The sequence below is a fragment of the Pungitius pungitius genome, chromosome 8 (assembly GCF_949316345.1).
Source record: "Pungitius pungitius chromosome 8, fPunPun2.1, whole genome shotgun sequence".
In the NCBI taxonomy this organism is placed as follows: domain Eukaryota; kingdom Metazoa; phylum Chordata; class Actinopteri; order Perciformes; family Gasterosteidae; genus Pungitius; species Pungitius pungitius.
The window spans coordinates 14463211-14478916 of record NC_084907.1 but is presented as its reverse complement, the minus strand read 5'-3'; the positions used below and the strand labels follow the sequence as shown (position 1 = coordinate 14478916).

At 42.2% G+C, this 15706-nt stretch overlaps 2 protein-coding genes across 4 annotated transcripts in view; one reads left to right on the top strand and one right to left on the bottom strand.

The window, feature by feature from the left end:
- Positions 1-15706, bottom strand: part of LOC119194246 (small ribosomal subunit protein eS26) — a 226092-nt gene that overhangs the window by 14156 nt on the left and 196230 nt on the right. The gene's annotated exons all lie outside the window — the stretch shown is intronic.
- erbb3a (erb-b2 receptor tyrosine kinase 3a) lies at positions 7-15360 on the top strand. Of its 2 annotated transcripts, XM_037448427.2 has the most exons (29): positions 7-365; positions 6312-6469; positions 6804-6990; positions 7297-7422; positions 7525-7590; positions 7691-7809; positions 7932-8073; positions 8200-8313; positions 8635-8752; positions 8912-8985; positions 9086-9176; positions 9332-9349; positions 9780-9997; positions 10084-10216; positions 10348-10441; positions 10574-10728; positions 10810-10863; positions 10969-11110; positions 11193-11312; positions 11400-11498; positions 11941-12126; positions 12235-12390; positions 12549-12624; positions 12739-12885; positions 13150-13247; positions 13370-13546; positions 13631-13699; positions 13865-14114; positions 14279-15360. In XM_037448427.2, exons 1-29 carry the CDS (start codon positions 278-280, stop codon positions 15052-15054), a joined length of 4251 nt encoding a protein of 1416 aa, XP_037304324.2. In that variant the 5' UTR covers positions 7-277; the 3' UTR covers positions 15055-15360. The 2 variants fall into 2 exon arrangements, with proteins under 2 accessions (XP_037304324.2, XP_037304325.2); XM_037448428.2 differs by lacking the exon at positions 9332-9349.

Sequence of the window (15706 nt, the reverse complement as noted above, 5' to 3'; positions counted from 1 at the left end):
AGCGGGTAGATCGTAAAGTCACGGCTCAGTTAAATGTCAAACAGACAAAACACCAACAGGTTTTTCTTTTAGGGTCGATTTAGGTTTTTGTTTCAACATTCGAGAAAAAGCGAAGCAAAGGATAAAGAAGAAACATTTGGATTACCTCAAATGACTACCGTTTCTATGAGGACTCTTTCGGATCGTAAGGAACGAAGACGATTTCTGACGCGGAAAGGACGAATGTGATGGCAATGTTTGTTTAAAAACATCACCAGCTTGGGAAATTTGAGCGAGGATGACCGCGACCATGAGGAAGCTGAAACAGGTGCTGTGCGTCCTGCTGCCGTGTGCTCTCCAACTCTGCAGCGCGCAGACACAAGGAGGTGGGCTCACACACACACACACACACACACACACACACACATTTACACACACTCAATCCATTTATCTATTCGGAATCATCACGTTTTTATTCTCAAAGTGCATTTGACAAATCCTACCCAACGCCTGGAGTGGAGTGGCTCTGCTAACAACACACCTGTCCTACCTCACAAACCACACACGAGAAACCTGTTTCGCACACGTACAACTTGTTTGCTGTGAGTCACCCGCACCTCTCCCACGACTCTGTGTGAGCGTTATCATGTGTGGCTCAATTGTTTCAAGGCTTTTCAAAAGAGTGGCCCAACCTTCAGCCCATTGACTGACAACCACATTCAGCCCCAAATACCTTTCCTTTAAAATGAAAACAAGTAGCGTAACTATGATGTTAAGTAAAAGACTACAATGTAAAAATAATAAAAATCTATTTTTTTAATCAAAAGTCCTGCTTTAATTGGTGAAAAGGCCAGGTACCAAAGCCTCACAAACATTTTGTAACGTTTCTTTGCCAACAATGAGAGTCAAACAAATATAGCACTACTTCCCTCTGAAATATAGTGAGGTTGAATAAGATGAGAGTCCTCAGAGTGCACTTTAACAGAGATCACCTGCACATATTCATTTGACTTGTTTGAGAGAGGTGTTGTGATTTGAATCCCAGTAGGACCCCGTGACCTTTAACCTCTTGTTGCAGTCACTTGGCTCTGAATCAAGTTGTGCTCCGATTCACAATGTGAACATGAGATCATCAATGCTTAGGCGGCTGATGCGCAGGTGACAAAGCCTTCTGGACCCAAAGAAAAAACAGAATTTAAAAAAAAAAAAGAGTTTGATCACATGAGATGGAAGATGTGATGGTTCGTCATAATTTGGTGTAATGAATGTTGTGAAATACGTTTTGAAATCCATAACAAAATACAAAACACTCCAAACTAAGTTCAGCTGGTGTGTACTTAATAAGATAAGATCAGATAATACTTTATTATTTCCGCAGCTGGGAAATCTACAGGATTACAACAGAAAAGGTTTAATGTTTCATTAAACAATGAAAGGCATTGATGCAAACTTCGATTGAAACATGTGTTCTTTTGGTTAGTCAGGTCCATAAACTGTGGATAGATGGATCATTTAATCATTTAATTCGGTGTCAAAGCAGAATTTCTATCTAAGGATTTTGAGTATCCATGTAGTAACAAAAGAGATTGCTCTTGTCATGTGGATGTAGAATACGCACCTGTACGGCATACCTTTGACGAATATGTCTTAGGTCTTATTGGAGGTTAATTGACCAACCGTAATAAAATAAAATGACAAAAATATTTATATTTCGTATGTTTAGATCCTCTCTGAATAAGCAGGGGGTAGAATATTAGGTTAGAGTGCTTTTGAAAGCAGACACACATTACACAAACATGCTCACATTGTAAATAAACAACACAGGTAAACTTTCATTTTCAAATGCAGTTGTTGTGCCAATGGGAAGGGAAATTTCTTGTCCGAGGGTTTAAATCTGTGATGTTTCCGAGGAGGCTCATGTGTCAGTGTGAAATTAAATTTCACCTCTTCACACAGCAAAAAAGAGTTAATTCTGGGCAAAAGTGTTGAAGTGCAGAGTGGAAATCACACTGCAAACTCTTACAGAGTCAATTGTACGAAAGAGCTGGAATCATCATCCAGTGTCAAGATCAGATTTTGCAACACTTAGTAGAGTTAAATGAACTCTTTGATATAATTGAAATGTTACTGTATAGTGTCACACTTCTTGGTGTAGAGCTTCACTCTATGTACTGTGGTGCATGGATTGTAGAGGGTGTGCCGGGAACCATGAGGTTGGTGGTTCAAATCCTGGCTGCTCCATGTCCCATGTCAAAGTGTCCCTGAGTAATACACCTGAACCCTGAATTGCTCCGTGGGCTAAAATGTAAACATCATGTGTTAAAAATGCAATGTAAGTTACTTTAGCTAAATGACGTGGTATTTAACAACGAGCAGATTTATTTTTGACACTTATTCCGAGTTAAATTGTTAACACTTTGAGTGTTGATTTAACACTGACAAGATTGGGAGCAGCTTAATTCAAATTCAAAGTTCAAATTGAATCTCACAGACTTCAACTTCATTTACTGTGCAAAGAAAACAACAACATGTGGTGCCTCTTTAAATTGCCTCTGTACTTTTACAGGTGTGACATCCAAATAACCAATGCATGAAAAACAAATATGCTGCCGCTCCTGTTGCCAGAGCATGATGTTACGAAAGTCCCTGTGTGTCTGCCTCTGTGCGTTCACCAGAGCGACCTTTCATGTTGGGATCGCACAAAGTACATTTTACAGTTTAATTTAAGATCTGGCTGTGAAACCACAAAATAAAAGAGTTAATGTGCTCAGGTGTTTTTGTGTGTGTGTGTGTCTGCGCGTGCACGCTCACTTGTGTGGTATGCAGTAATCTCTGCTTACACCCTGTGCCAGGTTTCTGTTTACCTCATTCATCGTCTCAACCGCTTCATTGAGCTTGTTTATCTCCTCCTCCCTCTTTTCTTTCTCTCCTTCTTTTCTTTTTGAAAAAAACAACAACAGCTGAACCTGATCTGTGTTGTGTTTTCATCATGTGTTGGGTTACACTTTAGTGCCAAGCACAAGGAGCCTATTCTTCTTCGAGTTCATGTACTGTATATGATAGTTAGTGATGGAATAAGTAGGAAGGCAGACATGCAGCGTCGGATAAGAGCAAGGCGACACACAGCGAGTGAAGTGTCAGCGCACACAGAGGGACGCAAAATAGAGCCATTGTTGTGCATGTACGTGTATTAATGTGTGTGTCTTTTAACCGCCGAACCCTTCACCCCATTTCATTTTTACTCCATCAACCCTGCCAACACTGAAAGTCCTCCTTTAACAGAAAAAAACCCACTCAGCCGGTTGAGGTTCAGGGCTTCTACAGCTGCAGCCTCTGCATTGTTTGTGCGGGTTTGTGACACACTGTACAGCAATCACACCCTCCCTTCTCCCTCCCTCTGGGGTGAGCTGTGGTTTATGCATACCATACATACGTGTCGTGCGCGGATGTTCAAGTATTTCCCAATAGGCAATGTGAATGGTGTAGAGTCAACAGCAGCAAGTCGTCCGCTGATAGCTCAAGGTGGGGTTGATAAAGAGCTTCACCCTCGAGCAGCTCATAAACTGACATTGTTTCATTTGAATGGCTTTTAATGAGCAAAAGTTTCTGAAAGCTATTAGTCATTGCAACTCACTGTGATAACCCTGACGTGCAAATCGAGGCATCTGATATAAAGACATGAGCCATGCTGCTGCATTATAAATGTTAAGAGATAGTGTTATGTGTCATTAGAGGAGTGTTTCGGTTAAGATTCAAACACATATTTTGTAAAGCAACTCAACGCACGGTTCTAATTTCCCAAAATGTTTAACTATTTCTCGTAGAGTTTACTTTTTGGAAAAATGCAGTCAAGTTTACAAACCAGAATCTGTTCATTTTCCTGTTCTTCCCATTACTTTTGACTCGGCTTGAATGGCCTAATTGACCCTGTCTGCCGAGTAAATGTTCGGATCTTTCAAACTCCATGCCCCCAGATTGAAACATGTGTTGTATACATTTAGTTCTCTAAAATCCAGGTCACCCACAAAAGCTTTTTCTCTTAAAAACGGACTACAGAGACACACGGACATTAGTACTCCTCCTTAAAAGGAAACTTATCTCAGTGTGTAAAATCACTTAGGAATCCCTTTAAAGTGTCAATCCACCCAAATCAATCCAAAAACATGTGGACAAAACGTGGACACGTCCTTAAGATACCTGCCTCTGAGCCCCCCCCCTCCCCCAGTCTCCACTGCAATAACACTGAATGTGAAATGTTAGGCAACTCGTCATCCTCGGAACATGATTATTTAAAATAATAAACTTTTATGCGACTATTATGAATGAAATAAACTAAATTCCAATCCCAGACCGACTTTCTGAGATGAAAAAAACTTAATCATTTAGACTTTTTACACACCATGCAATGGGTCTTTTTATGATGTAAGTGAAGTAACTCTTTGGGAACACAGCCAGTTCCTCTGAGGGTGATGTTCTCAGAAACACAATAAGGCAACTTTTATTGGGACTTGGATCTCTCTGTCCCTTAATCTCATTCTCTCTCTCACACACACACAGGCACACACACCTACACACACACACACACACACACACACACACACACACACACACACACACACACACACACACACACACACAGACACACAGTGCTTTGTCTTGTGAGGTTAATAATCATTAGCTCTTTCATGCACTTGTTGATCTCGCTGTTGTACTGGGCTCCATTTTGAATCTATTGTCAGCAGAAGGAATGTGTTTTTGAGAGTCGGTTATATATCAGGTTGGTGACCCGCGACAAGTCCTCAATGAGTACAACAGAATCAACAACAACAAGTCGGCAGGCTCATGATTAAGCTGATATTGAGATAACAGGTTTCAGTTTCCCCGAAATAATAAAACAATTATCGTTTACCCATTGAGATTTTTGCTGTTTTCCAATGTGTTTACCTTGAATTAAATTTTATATAAATAAATTATCAAAGGTCTAGGAAGCGAGAATATATGTTTCACGATGTTAGGAATGAATAATGTCTTTACATAAAACCTGGAATCTGGATGATCCAATGTTACATCCTGTAACATGTCGGGAACACGGCTGTAAAAGTGTTTGTTCTCTGGGAATAATTTACCAGAGATTCTGGACTCTGCTTGCAGTGAATCCCTCACATTAAACCACAAGAGCATCATTGAAGTCAGGGATTTGATGTCGAGGGATAAGTCCCGGCTCGCAATCGGGTTTCCAATTCATCGGCAAAGGCGCTGGACAGGGGAAGGCCATTCAAGCTCTTCTATACCAAATTGGTAAAAACATGAATCCATGCACCCTGTGAATTCATTGTCAAATTGAAATGTATCTTACCCATGGAAGTCCACTGTCATATCAAAAAACATTACATGCTGAAACTTTAAGCGACCAAAAGCATGTGGACATCTTTCGTCTGTTACCAGTGTGTAAATGTAATTTGTATTTTTAGTCAAAGTAGGTGACATTTTGAACAACACTCTTCAATTCTGTCCTTCCCTTTCTCTCTGCGGCTTCTTTCCTCTCTGACATTTGAATAGCAAAGCAGCCTTCAAGTGACGCTGAATGGCTGAACTCCCACAGACCATAAACAAGGCCCTGTATGTTTGTATCAGAGAAAGACGATCCTCTGTGCAATCCTCAGCTTGTGTCTCACTGTTACAGTACATTCATTGATATTGTGTGAGCACAGGACATAGTGGTGGTGAAGCATACTCTGCTCCCCCATAAATGGTTCAACAGGCTACTTTTATTTGTATTGTGATACAATTGCGTAAACATTAGTGAAAGGTTGTATTTTTGACTTTTGAGATCCTTCTTATTAAGCAAGAATGAATTTACTAATAAACCAGTGATGACTCTTAAAATGCAATGTATGAGAGAAGATTTAGATAAAGCTGTTCTTATTCTATATGTTTCTTATTAACAACAGATCCCACTACTGTTCTTATCTACGTATATGTGAAGGGAGTCCGAAGACTTTCATGTTATTAGCATGATTAGAAATGTCAAAAGGGATTTTGAACGAGATCTTCTAGATGCTTTGACAAAATTCTTTTTAAAAAGAAAGGCTACACATTTTCTTAGTTCTGCAGTGCACTGAAGTAGCTAATATTTGTTGAGGACATTTTCAGGAGTGGATTACACACATTTGGGGCTTGTGAGTATTAGTAGCAGTGTGTAGAATCAGCTGAATGAAGTTATTTGTAGGAACACGCCAAATAAGGCTTTGCATAAACAAACAGTTGTGAAAAGGGTCATTGCATCAACACGTATTAACACAATTAACAGAGTTTGTTCTTTGCGCTTACAGTGGCCGTTTGTCACGGCACCAAAAACATTCTGAGCACGACGGGAGACTCGGAGGTCCAGTACAACCTGATGAAGGACATGTACACGGGCTGTGAGATCGTGATGGGCAACCTTGAGATTACCATGATGGATCACACCAGAGACTTCTCCTTCCTGCGGGTGAGGCTTAGAACAATCAATAAATCCAACCTGTATTGAGAGCAGATCATCAATACTACAGAGCTGCTGTTTATTTGACATTGAGAAAAACTGCATTGTAACCACTCTAGATTACGTCTTTGTCCCAGATGCATAATGAGCTCATTTATGTCCTTTATTATATTATTATTACAAATCCACCACAGTGATGTGGATTAACGCCCATACCAGCAAAACACTCCTCTGCTGCCAACAATCCCTCTGACTAACTGAATTAGAGGAAAGTCAGTAAGTGTTCTTGTCAACACCTGGATTTTCTTTAATTTCCCCTTCTCCTCCTTTGCTAATCCCGCAGTCTATCAGGGAGGTAACAGGCTACATTCTTTTGGCCGTCAACGAGTTTCGCCGTCTGCCCCTCGACCACCTGCGCGTCATCAGGGGCACCGCGCTGTATGAGGACAAGTACGCGTTGGCCGTGATGGTCAACTACCAGAAGGGCGGGCAGTACGGCCTGGAAGAACTGGTCCTCGCACGCCTCACAGGTACACGGGGAGTCACGCGGTCAGTGTGTTAAAGCGCGGGAGGCTGGGTGATGATGTGACACTGGGTTGCTGGCGGTCCACGCTGTGCAGCCACACCTCCACGGAGTGCCGGTCCTCGGCGAATGTGCTATGTGTGTGGTTGCAGTGATGGGAAGTCCTTGGAATGTCCCAACTGCCAGTGTGCCACGATTTCCAGTGAATGACGCTGAGTTTGTCGAAGTGGAAGTAATGATGAGTCATGGGCCCGTTGAGGCTTGTTTTACACATTTCTCTTCTTCCATGTAAATGTTTGCATGTCGCCCACAGAGATACTGGAGGGAGGAGTCAAGATAATCCAGAATAAGTACCTGAGCTACGCCCCGCAGGTGAACTGGATGGACATCGTGAAGGATGGAAGTGCTCAAATTGTGATTGAGGACAATGGGCCTCAAAGTGAGTGGAAAGGCTTGAAATTTAATTTTAATGTCAGACTTTTGCTTTGGTCGACTTTATCATTAAAATGCATCCACCGATCATCCTATATGTGTATTGTAGAGCGTTGTAATGAAGCATGTGGAGACCTTTCATGTTGGGATTCCGGAAACGACACGTGCCAGATCTGTGAGTCACATTAACATCCCATGTACCAACTCAGTTGGGTAATGTCTTTAGTACTACTGCTGCAAAATAATACATTAACACACACTCAACTCCATTTCAGTGACAAAGACTGTGTGCGCCGCTCAGTGTAACAGCCGATGCTTCGGTAGGGACCCAAACGAGTGCTGTCACATCGAGTGTGCTGGAGGCTGCACTGGACCCCTGGATACAAATTGCTTTGTGAGTCTTCTGCATGAACAGACATCCTGACACGCTAAAGCAGCCAAGTTTACGGTGGCAGAATTCCATCCAAAAACAAATCTGAGCTGATGTTGCTGATGTCTATATGGGATGTTTTTCAGGCATGCAGGAACTTCAACAACTCGGGCGCCTGCGTGCCTCTGTGTCCCCAGACCCTAATCTACAACAAGCACACGTTCAAACTGGAGCCCAATCCCAATGCCAAGTACCAGTATGGTTCCATCTGTGTGGCCCAGTGCCCTTGTGAGTCGATGTACAGCTGCTGTTCTCCTCAGCATAGATGGACTTTTTATGTTCTTTCAAGACTTTTCTCTAAATTCTAACCCCTTTCATAAACCAGCATTTGCAATTTATTTTTCTATTCAAAAGCTAACTTTGTGGTGGACGAAAGCTCCTGCGTCAGCAACTGCCCGTCTGAAAAAATGGAGGTGGAGAAAAATGGAGTGAAAAGATGTGAACCGTGTGGAGGCCTCTGTCCAAAAGGTATATTTAATTCATCATGGGAGACAGCTGTTTGATGCACCTTAGTGACAAGTTGAGCTAACAGTATGCCTGGTGACTGAATTATATTATATTATATCATAACATATGATATCTAGTAATATGTTTATACATGTATCGTCGTCATGTATATCTAGTTGAGGTCGAGCAGATGGAACTGAAGAAGCAGCTAACACTTGTAAGGACAGTATTTGAGTAAATGTGCATACTTATTTCCAGCACTGTACTGGTTTTCTCAAGGTGAATTCATGAATTCATGGGTTCTTAACATTTTAATCTTCCTCTTCTTCATCTTCCTACCAGCTTGCCATGGCACAGGAAGTTTTTCCAGACAGACAGTAGATGCCCTTAACATCGACAGTTTCATAAACTGCACTACGATCCAGGGCAGTCTGCACTTTCTGGTGACGGGGATTGAAGGGTAAACTCACTCATAGTTGCCATTAAATCAATTCATGCATTAATTACGGCATTTGGTAGTTTAATAAGTACCTTCTGTCATCAGAGGCACCACGCACCTTCTGCTTTTGGGATGTCTTTTTGCGACACATTTATTTTTCAATCTGTTCTCTTTTCAAAGGGATGAGTACAACAGTGTGCCAGCTCTCGATCCAGAGAAACTAAAGATCTTCAACACTGTTCGGGAAATTACAGGTGTGATGAAACCTTCAATGTTTTTTTGATTTTGAATGTCACTTCACTGTATTTACAGCCTGGTAAAGTCATCTTGAATGCAATTGTCTTTTATATTCAGACATCCTAAGCATCCAGTCATGGCCTAAAAACTTGCCAGACCTGTCAGTCTTCTCCAACCTCCAAACCATCCAGGGGAGAACACTTAACAAGTGAGCAGTGGTTGTTGTTGTCTTTCTTTGACCTAATAATGTCTCTTGTTATTACCATGTTGTTGTCTTTAATTGCATTGCAGACTAAGTGTCACCAAATTTGATTGTTTTGTATCTCTTTGCCCCCTTGTTATGTCTGGTTTTACCCCATATAGAGGAATGAGCTGTAAAAGGTACGGTAAATATTGAACATATGTCCACCTCAATGAAAAATCCTAATGCTTGGTTTAGATTTTACTGTATTGTTCTTGTTTTCTCATAATCAGTTCTGGGATTGTGTGATTGAAATGGTGGTGGGTGCAACATCTACTGATTTTACAAGGCTCACTCGCATGCTCCTTCTGATGAAAACTATGTGGCTGCTAGATTTTGGAATGTGATGTTGTATTTTATGGAAGCGGAGGAATAATTAACACCTTATAAGCAACTGAACTCATCTTGTCAAAGTTGAATCACTTCTGACTGCTCAAGTAATGTTGAAATGAAAATACTGCAGTGTTGGTTTTGTAGTCCTAAAATGTTTCATTTTGAAAAGAAAATTCCCCAATATATGTATATATATATATATGTTTTTTACAAAGCATTTATTTTCTTCTATTTCAGGTGCTACTCTCTTCTGGTGATGAAGATCCCTTCCTTGACTTCGCTGGGGTTACGCTCGCTGCAAAAGATAAACGACGGTGGCGTCTACATCACGGGAAACAAGAAGCTCTGTTACCAAAGCACCATTAACTGGACGAGCATCTTGACCGGCGGCTCTCGCTCACAGCGGCGCCTGAGGAATATCAAGATCGAGGTCAACAGACCGCCAGACGAGTGCAGTAAGTAAATGAAGATTATTTTTAAACCGGCTCCTTTTCCAGTGTTTACGATGATACAGTTTTCTTTTACTCTGTGGTGTTTGTAGTTGTTGACGACCAAGTGTGTGACCCCCTGTGCTCCTCTGATGGCTGCTGGGGGCCGGGGCCAAACCTGTGTATGTCGTGTAGGAAGTACAGCAGGGGAGGAACGTGCGTGCCAGACTGCACGTTCTTAACTGGGTGAATATTATTTTAGAAAGCACAAAGTTTGTCTTAATATGAGTAATGTTTGCTCTGGCGCCCTAATGGTTTCAATCTTATCAGTCTGTCAAAAGATTTTGAAAGGGATTGACTTTTGACTATGACTGCAGGGAGAGGCGGGAGTTTTCCACTCAATCGGGGGAGTGTATGCCATGTCACCCTGAGTGTAAGGTCCAGGAGGGGAAGCAGACCTGCACAGGCCCGGTAGGATTTCCTCTATTCTCTTATACTAGTGAGGCTGAACAGTAATTGGCACTCAATTATACTCCATATTGCAATGTCTATCTCTCTGCTTTGCATTTGTCCATCAACTGAATCGTTCCTCTGTCCTTTAAGGGAGAGGATCAGTGTGTTGCATGTGCCCACCTGCAGGACGGTCCACACTGTGTCCCCGTGTGTCCTGAGGATGTGATGGGAGGGGAAGGAGTTATCTTTAAATACCCCAACAAGCAAGGCAGCTGTGAACCCTGCCACATCAACTGCACCAAAGGGTGAGCAAGGAGGGGACTTTTTTCCGTGTGTATTTACACATTTGGATATCATTTAAACTCACCTCTTTTTTATGTTCCTAGATGCGACGGACCAGGAATAGGAGACTGTTTGGGGACCTCCCGGGAAATGTCTTCGTAAGATGCCATCTTTGTTTGTATCATGTTTTTCGTAACATTAGAAATTTGATTTATAAATAAATGATGTATTATTATGTCTTCTTCCTTTTCTTTTGTCCTCAGACAAGCGACCACAGGCATCGCCCTTGGAGTGATCGCTTTTCTCTTTACTTCATTCTCTGTTTTTGTGCTGACTGTTCTGTACCGACGAGGTCTCGCCATCCGTCGCAAGCGAGCCATGAGGAGATACATGGAGAGCGGAGAGGTCGGTTAGAGTCTGAGGTCTTAACGATGTTGTTGTGCTTTAGTTATAGTTTGTCTGAGCATGTTTCCTGTGGGTCCCTCAGAGTTTTGAACCTCTGGACCCCGGAGAGAAAGGGTCAAAGGTCCACGCTCGGATCCTAAAGACGTCAGAGCTCCGTCAGATCAAGCTGCTGGGTAATGGAGTGTTCGGATCAGTGCACAAGGTAATGTCGATTGTCGCAGTATTCTATCATATTTCCCACGTTAACCTTTGGTATTCATATCAGAAATTGTAATTTCTTACCACACAGGGCATTTGGATTCCTGAGGGCGATACGGTGAAACTTCCCGTGGCTATAAAGACGATTCATGATCGCACCAAGCGGCAGACCTTCCATCAGCTGACAGATGTAAGAAAACATGACTTAAAGGAAAAATATATTTTATGTATCAAATGCTCACTGTTAGGTTTGGCTTGAAAGAAGAATCTTAAGGATTTATAGCTTGCAATTTCAAAGAGCCAGTTTAGATTAACCGAAGTTAATGGTCATGCAAAAAAAAAAAAATCATAATATTTATGTATTTGAAGTCTGTTTTCAAGAACTGATTTCTTTACCAGCGATTTATTACCAATATGAGGATTATTCATTTGCAACATATTGGTCTAATGTGTTGCATGAGCTTGTTAAGATAGATATTATGATGTTTAACCTTCCCCTTCACTCTTAAATCCAAAATGTCTTGAATCAAACTTTTCCCAGCCTACAATAAGAATATTAGGAGTATTAGCTCCTAAAAAAATGTAAACAATGTAAAAAATGCGTAATGATTTACTCTACATGCTCACTTCAGCACATGATGACCATTGGAAGCATGGACCATATCAACGTAGTCAGGACCCTGGGTATCTGCCCCGGGGCCAGCTTGCAGATCGTCACCCAGCTCAGCACCCAGGGATCCCTGCTGGAGCACGTCAGGAACTCCAAGAACAAACTCAGCCCACAAAGGCTGCTCAACTGGTGTGTTCAAATCGCAAAGGTAAAGGACAAACCGTTCTGTGTAGGCAGTTTGAAGGATGCTCATTGATATATTCCCGTGGCACTGATATTACCAGCATTTGACAGCAGAGTTGTCCTTTCTCATCAGGGCATGTATTACCTGGAGGAGAACAGGATGGTGCACAGGAACCTGGCCGCGAGAAATGTACTCCTGAAGAATAATTACACAGCACAGATCTCAGACTACGGCATTGCAGACCTGCTTTACCCTGATGACAAGAAGTACTTTTACAATGAGGTCAAGGTCCGTAGCCCAGTTGAGAAAAGATCCAATAGTCAGTGATATGATCAAAGTTCATTAACTGAGCCTGTGACCTTAAGTGGATTTACGCACATTCACTGAACACTTGTTCTGTTGTTTTCACTGGTGTAATTGAGGACATTCCATGCTTACGTCCTTAGACACCAATCAAATGGATGGCCCTGGAAAGCATCTTGTTTCGCAGATACACACATCAGAGCGATGTCTGGAGTTACGGTGAGGTTTAAACCAATTTACAAATCCCTGTTGAGGTTACATTGAGTATTTATAAAAGAAAAAGTGAAGGTAGGGATTTTTTTATACCACACTCTGTTTGTCTCCTTGGTTCAGGTGTGACAGTATGGGAGATGATGTCCAATGGGGCTGAGCCGTACACTGCGATGCGTCCACAGGACGTTCCTGATCTATTGGAAAAGGGCGAGCGTCTGTCTCAACCTCAAATTTGCACCATTGACGTCTACATGGTCATGGTCAAGTGTGAGTGCTTGTCTTTGATAATTATTTTACATCTCGATGAACCTGCAAAATAAAAATAATACGACTATTGGATTTAGATCATCCAGTCGAAATTATATTTCTCAAAACTTTTTTTATGTCTAAATACCTGAAAAACAAATTATTGTCAATTCTGAATTTGTGTGTGGATTAAATAAGAACATATTAGCAAGCTAACAATGCTTATTGTGCATTGGTTACATAGAACACAAGTGGCAAACTATGGCTTGTATTTTTTATTTCAAGGTTGGATGATTGATGAGAATGTCCGTCCAACATTCAAAGAGCTGGCAAACGAATTCACCAGAATGGCCAGAGACCCGCCTCGCTACCTAGTGATCAAAGTAAGAAATATCAGTAAAGCCCCCCAATCGGCACGGCACTCGTTGTTTCTGTGGGAAGGCTAGTTGTGTTTATTGTGGCACTTGAAACACACATGCAATGTGCTAATTGATGTCTCCGCCAGGAGCCCAACGATCAACAGGACTCGGCCCCGGATGATCTTGGACATCGAAGTGCAGACCTGGATGACCTGGATGATCTCGACTTTCAGCTAGAGGACCAAGAGGAGGAGGAGGTGGATGGTGTGACTGCAGCCCCTCACAGGAGACTAAGTCGCTTATCCCGGATAGACACTCACAGAGTAAGAGACTTCCTGTCACTTTCATGGCCAGTTTATATTGAAATCCCTTTTCTCTAAATCTAACTCCTGTCTTTTCTTAAAAAGGTGATTATTTCTCCATCAAACGGGGAGGGTTACCTGCCCATGACCCCAGGTGTTGGCAACCCAGCACAGGTATCTAAAACTGTCTACTTTTTATGGAATATATTGTGTGTTTATGACTGAGGCTAAGTTAGATCATTTAAAGATATGATCAACATCATCCTACTGCATATTTCTACTCAATGCTATGAATGCTAATTTCATTAATGCCAGTGTGTTGGTTGTCCCCTTTTGTAGGCCACATGGCAGTCGCGCTCTCGACTCAACTCAGCCCGGACCGTGTCTGAGAGCTCGGAGGGCTGCAGCACAGCAGTTGAGCTGGAGATGATAGAGGCGGGGAGCCTCAAGACACGGCGTCAACGTGAGGACAGTGCTTACATCTCGCAGAGAGGCAGCTTGTCCGGCGGCCCGCCAGAAACTCCATCACCAGAGATGGAGGAAGAGGATCAGAATGGTTATGTGCTTCCCAGAGACAGTCCTGAGAGAGGTCATAATAATAATAATTCATATTTGCTCATTATTTCTGGGTTTGTTCTGTTGAGTCACAACCACCCTTTTAAGGAATCAATCAACAATTTATCAGTTAATAGAATTGTCTCCATAGTTCTTCCATAACTCGACTAACTACTTTAACCACGTTTTTCTTGTCAGATACCCTACTTTCCCCATCTCGTGCCGGTACTGGTAGGATGGGCAAGTCTCATTCGTCGTGCCTCCTCGACGACCCCGATGAAGAAGAGTATGAGTACATGAACAAGCAGAAATTCGTAAAAGCCTCACCAAGGCATAACAGTCACTGGCCGAGGCCGAACAAGAAGCGCACCTCCTCCACATCGTCACAAGTGACTGCGTGCTCAGGTGACACCACGTCGTCCGTGGAGGTCAGAAGCATTCACAACTCTGATTCAGAGCAGCAGGAATCTAATGAAGTTGAATATGAATACATGGACACCAGGGGTAATGAAAATGATGAAAGCCCTGCGGTGCCTGACACTCCTCCTCCTCCTCCAACACAAGCAAGGATGGGTGGAGAAGGGGAGGAGGAGGAGGACAATGAAGAGGAGGATGAATATGTGGAGGACAGTAACTACCACTACACAAACAGACAGCCGAAGCTGCGTCAAGCTCTTCGAGACAAGAAGGAGCTGAAGATAGAGGGAAGGGAAGAGGACGAAGCGTATGAGTACGAGGACATGGACTCCTTTGCTGCCTTACGGCCCGGAGAATCTGTGGTGTACCACAACCTGCAGAGAGACGGGGAAGGAGCAGTAGGGGGCACAAAGCCACTTCAATCGGGGTTTGAATCCTACGTAAAAGTGCAAACTGGAGTCAGGGTTGGCGAACCTCCAGCTGGCGACAGATCTTTTGACAATCCAAACTACTGGCACAGCAGGATGTTTCTAAAATCCAACGCAGTGCCAACATGAAGAACCTTTTAAATATGACTTCCCTGTGAGACATGTTAATAATGTAGCATATGGCAGAATTACAAAAAAACAACATGCTTGACTTTTCGACAGGCTCTTATTTCTTGTATTATATGATTTGGGGGTTTTTCCAGAAGTAAAAGCACTCAGTGTTGAAAAACACCAACAGAATTGAACAGAAAACAAGCTATATTTTTCTGTTTGCATTAAGCAATGAACAAAACTTTTAATTTTCAGAACAAATGTGTTTGACTTTTTATGTTACGAGACCTCCTATGATAACGGTGTATGTCATACATTTTTTACTCATTAAAATGTTTTGAACATTTCTGAACTGTTTATTTTAACTTACAAGTACTTGCGTGTGCAAAATGGGTTATTATGAGTATTATATTTCCATCATTCATTCAGTTATATGTATTGATAATGGATCTTCAATAAGCATATTGATTGACAGAATTATTGAATTCATTTGAAATGTCATCACGTTACCGTAATGCCTTACATATACGCACTGCGAAATAACGTGCTTCACTTTTTCAAATTGGAGGCAAGCTTGACCACAATATTTTGACGGGATGTGGTTGCTCTGACGTTGAGAGCATCACCGTGAAGTGGGCGGAGTTTGGAGGACTGCGGGAGGCCGGTGTTT